General features: G+C 46.4%; 1 protein-coding gene across 1 annotated transcript in view; it reads left to right on the top strand.

The window, feature by feature from the left end:
* riok1 (RIO kinase 1 (yeast)) overlaps positions 1 to 5469 on the top strand; it is a gene marked incomplete in the record, with an annotated part of 9929 nt that overhangs the window by 1739 nt on the left and 2721 nt on the right. The window contains 9 exon segments of the mRNA XM_014032727.1: positions 1076 to 1145; positions 1227 to 1269; positions 1377 to 1469; positions 2402 to 2514; positions 2594 to 2674; positions 3186 to 3272; positions 3350 to 3487; positions 3570 to 3673; positions 3759 to 3865. Of these exon segments, the coding sequence (XP_013888181.1) occupies positions 1076 to 1145; positions 1227 to 1269; positions 1377 to 1469; positions 2402 to 2514; positions 2594 to 2674; positions 3186 to 3272; positions 3350 to 3487; positions 3570 to 3673; positions 3759 to 3865 (836 nt within the window).

Genomic DNA, 5469 nt, shown 5'->3' with positions numbered 1-5469 from the left:
TGGTCCACACACACAGGTTTACTACATCAGGTTGTTGGTCCACACACACAGGTTTACTACATCAGGTTGTTGGTCCACACACACAGGTTTACTACATCAGGTTGTTGGTCCACACACAGGTTTACTACATCAGTGTGTTGGTCCACACACACAGGTTTACTACATCAGGTTGTTGGTCCACACACAGGTTTACTACATCAGTGTGTTGGTCCACACACACAGGTTTACTACATCAGGTTGTTGGTCCACACACACAGGTTTACTACATCAGTGTGTTGGTCCACACACAGGTTTACTACATCAGGTTGTTGGTCCACACACACAGGTTTACTACATCAGGTTGTTGCTCCACACACAGGTTTACTACATCAGGTTGTCGGTCCACACACAGGTTTACTACATCAGTGTGTTGGTCCACACACACAGGTGTACTACATCAGGTTGTTGGTCCACACACAGGTGTACTACATCAGGTTGTTGGTCCACACACAGGTTTACTACATCAGGTTGTTGGTCCACACACAGGTTTACTACATCAGTGTGTTGGTCCACACACACAGGTTTACTACATCAGGTTGTTGGTCCACACACACAGGTTTACTACATCAGGAGCTGAAGAAAGTCATGATAATAACTTTACAGGACAACTTCTCAACCTTCACAAACCATCAGAATTTATTGTGAAGTCACCAGGAAGAACATGAAAACTACTATGTGTGACACTGCTGACATGTTCCCAACATGATTTTCTTCGGTCAATCATGAATCACCTGTCAATCATGAATCACCTGTCAATCATGAATCACCTGTCAATCATGAATCACCTGTCAATCATGAATCACCTGTCAATCATGAGTTTCTAACACTTATTTAAAGTTCAGTGACATGACAGGAAACAAACTATATAGTAATGAGTAATATTATTACAACAGGTAATATTAATATTATTCATGACCGTCACTGGACCAGACTGGTCCAGTAGAACCCTGACCGTCACTGGACCGGTCTGGTCCAGAAGAACCCTGACCGTCACTGGACTCACTGATCTATCGTTCATTCCTGCTTCTTCCTGCAGATAAACTGAATTTTGAAGATTCTGTCATCAATAAGGTGACGATGATGCAGAAGCAGAAAGAAGCCGATACGTACGTCTGACTCAGGTGTTCATCTTCACCTGTCAGATCAGGTGAGCTGTGACTAACGCTCTCATTGGCTGGTCTCTGCAGGTACAGGGTCAAGGACAAATCAGATCGAGCCACAGTGGAACAGGTGGGTTTTCAGGAAGTGCTCAGTTGATCAGTAATCAATAATTAGCTGATGTTGATGATGATGATGTTGATGATGATGATGATGATGATGATGATGTTCTTCTGAAGGTTTTAGATCCAAGAACTCGAATGATTCTGTTCAAGATGCTGAGTCGAGGAGTCATCTGTGAGATCAACGGCTGCATCAGCACCGGCAAGGAGGTATGATCCATGACAACACAGACCACACCTGAACACACCTGAGTCTCACCTGAACTCACCTGAACTCACCCGAGTCTCACCTGAACTCACCCGAGTCTCACCTGAACTCACCCGAGTCTCACCTGAACACACCCGAGTCTCACCTGAACACACCCGAGTCTCACCTGAACACACCTGAACTCACCCGAGTCTCACCTGAACACACCCGAGTCTCACCTGAACACACCCGAGTCTCACCTGAACACACCCGAGTCTCACCTGAACACACCCGAGTCTCACCTGAACACACCCGAGTCTCACCTGAACACACCTGTGGTTTACCTGAACACACCCGAGTCTCACCAGAACACACCCGAGTCTCACCTGAACACACCTGAGTCTCACCTGAACACACCTGTGGTTTACCTGAACACACCCGAGTCTCACCTGAACACGCATGTGGTTTACCTGAACACACCTGAGTCTCACCTGAACACACCTGAGTCTCACCTGAACACACCTGAGTCTCACCTGAACACACCTGAGTCTCACCTGAACACACCTGAGTCTCACCTGAACACACCTGAGTCTCACCTGAACACACCTGAGTCTCACCTGAACACACCTGAGTCTCACCTGAACACACATGAAGCTCACCTGAACACACCTGAGTCTCACCTGAACACACCTGAGTCTCACCTGAACACACCTGTGTCTCACCTGAACACACCTGTGTCTCACCTGAACACACATGAAGCTCACCTGAACACACCTGAGTCTCACCTGAACACACATGAAGCTCACCTGAACACACCTGAGTCTCACCTGAACACATGAAGCTCACCTGAACACACCTGAGTCTCACCTGAACACACATGAAGCTCACCTGTAACATGTGAGCTGAGTTGTGACACCTGTGCACCTGTAACAGACGTGTTCTTAACGTTCTTCAGGCTAACGTTTATCACGCCAGCACAAATTCAGGAGACAGCAGAGCCATTAAGATCTACAAGACGTCCATCCTGCTCTTTAAAGACCGAGACAAATATGTCAGCGGGGAGTTCAGGTGAGTTCCACTACATAAGAAGAGCTCTCCTCCAGTTCTCTTGTGTGTTTAAAGTGAACGACCTACTGCTGTTCTTTAGGTTCCGGCATGGTTACTGTAAAGGAAACCCCAGAAAGATGGTGAGAACGTGGGCTGAGAAAGAGATGAGGAACCTTATCAGGTCAGAACCTCCTGACACTCCAAACCCAGTACCACCTTAAATTAGAACCTTATAAACTATAACAGAACCTTAGAGACATAACTGACAGGTGAGTCCAGTATTATCATAGTAAATCATTATTAATGATCACGAGGAGTCGTTAACATTAAGATGTAATCATGCAGTCATATATTCAGATACATGTGAAGTTATCACTGTAATAATTACAGGTGAGCTGTGTAAATGAATATTATCTAACATGCAGCTCTTTGTGTGACTGTACCTGAAGCAGCTCTCAGTCTCAGGTTGGTGACCCCGGTCCTACAGGGTTAGGCTTAGTCCTACAACCAAACCCACATTTCAGACCTTTGGTTCAGAAAGATTTTCTGCTGCTACGTTTTGTTCTATTCTACAAAACCAGTAACCTCTGGCACCAGTGAGCTACAGAAGGCAACGTCCAGCCCTGCATTCAGAACCAGGCAGAACCTTATTTTTAGACCGGTAGAACCCATCAGAACCTGGTATGTTTCAGGCTGCAGACAGCAGGAATACCGGGTCCAGAACCTCTGCTGCTCAGAAGTCATGTTCTGCTGATGGGGTTCATCGGGAAAGACAACATGTGAGGAAACAGCTTTTGTTGATTGGATTGATCCAGTATTGATTATTGACTGATTATTGTGGTGCTGTTTGGGTCAGACCTGCACCTCTGCTGAAGAACGCGGCGCTGTCAGAGTCCAAGGCCCGGGAGCTCTACCTGCAGGTCGTGCAGAACATGAGGAAAATGTTTCAGGACGCTCGTCTGGTCCATGCTGACCTGAGCGAGTTCAACATGCTGTAAGATGAATCCTTTAGAATAAAAGTTTGATTTGGCTCCGGTTCTGTGCTGCGGACTTCTGAGGTTCTGGTCTGTCTGCAGGTACCACAACGGTGACGTCTACATCATCGACGTGTCTCAGTCGGTGGAACACGATCATCCTCACGCTCTGGAGTTCCTCAGGAAGGACTGCAGTAATGTGAACGGTCAGGCGGCACCGACCACTTGGACTTGGTCCGATGGTACATAGTTCTGGTGCGGTTCTGCTCTGACCCAGATCTGTCTTCCCAGAATTCTTTGTGAAGCGAGGTGTGGCCGTCATGACGGTCAGAGAGCTGTTTGATTTCATCACCGACATGTCCATCACCAGCCACAACATGGAGCAGTACCTGGAGAGGGTGGGTAGAACCTAACAGAACCTGATGTGCATAGGACCCCAAATACTGCCCCCAGACTCTGGTGAGGCCATACCCCCACCAACCTGATCTGTCGTTCATTTGAGGTTCTGCTCCTGCTTTAGTTTGTTGTAGCTTTTGCTCATTGGAACCAGCTTCTCCATGAATGAGGTTTTTTCAAGGTCTTAATAAATAGGGAACACTTCTCAACCTGTTCTTAATAGTAGAACCCTGGGAATGTAAGGACCCAGCAGAGTCTGCCATGACTGATAGACTCTCTGAAGACCCAAGTGTAGACCTCTGTAAACCCCTATAGAACTGTAGACATCTGTTTCCACTGTAGAACTCCTGAAGATCCCAGTAGACCCATGTAGAACTCATGTAGACCTCTGTAGACCCATGTAGAACTTCTGTAGACCTCTTTAGAACTCTTGTAGACCCCTGTAGAACTCCTGTAGAGCCCCATAGAAACCATTAAACCCCAGTAGAACTCCTGTAGTCCCCTGTAGAACCATGCAGACACTTGCAGAGTCCTGTAGCCCCACGTAAAACTAGAACCCTGTAAAACTCCTGTAGATGCCCGTAGAACCCTGTAAGACCCCTGTAGACATCTGTAGACCCCTGTAGAACCCCTGTAGATTTCCTATAGCCCCCGGTAGAACTCCTGTAGACCAATATAGAACTCCTGTAGAACCTACGTAGACCCCTATGGATGTCTGTAGAAATCCTGTAGACCTCTGTAAACATCTATATATCCCTGTAGAGCTCCTGTAGACCCCTGTAGAACCCAGATAGACCTCTGTAGACATCTTTATACCCCTGTATAACTTATGCAGACCACTGTAGATGTCTGTAGAACTCTTGTAGACCCCTGTAGATGCCTGTAGACCATTGTAGACAACTGTAGATATCTGTAGAACCCCTGTAGAATTCCTGTAGATCCTTTTAGACCCTTGTAGAATTGCATAAACCTCTGTAGATGTCTTTATACCCCTGTAGAACTTATGTAGACCTCTGTAGTTGTCTTTAGGCCCCATACACATCAGTAAACCCCTGTAGAACCCTTGTTGATTTCCTGTAGACCTTTGTAGACCCCTATAGACACCTGTAGATATCTGTAGAACCCCTGTAGAATTCCTGTAGATCATTTTAGACCCTTGTAGAATTGCATAAACCTCTGTAGATGTCCTTATACCCCTGTAGAACTTATGTAGACCTCTGTAGTTGTCTTTAGGCCCCATAGACATCAGTAAACCCCTATAGAACCCTTGTTGATTTCCTGTAGAACTTTGTAGACCCCTATAGACACCTGTAGACCTCTGTAGAACCCCTGTAGAATTACTTTAGACCCTTGTACACCCCTGTAGATTTCCTGTAAGACCCCTGTAGAACCATTACACGTCTGTAGACCCCTGTAGAATTCCTGTAGACATGTGTAGACTCCTGTAGAACCATGCAGTCATCTGTAGACCTCCTGTAGACCCCTGTAGAGCTGTACAGACATCTATAGACCCCTGTAGAATTCCTGTAGACCCGTGTAGACGTCAATAGACCCTTGTAGAACCGTGTAGATGTCTGTAGACCCCTGTAGAATTCCTGTAGACTCT

Source organism: Austrofundulus limnaeus, unplaced genomic scaffold (assembly GCF_001266775.1).
Source record: "Austrofundulus limnaeus strain Quisiro unplaced genomic scaffold, Austrofundulus_limnaeus-1.0 Scaffold1522, whole genome shotgun sequence".
NCBI lineage: Eukaryota > Metazoa > Chordata > Actinopteri > Cyprinodontiformes > Rivulidae > Austrofundulus > Austrofundulus limnaeus.
Note: the sequence above shows the minus strand (reverse complement) of the source record. Positions and strands in the feature narration are given on the sequence as shown.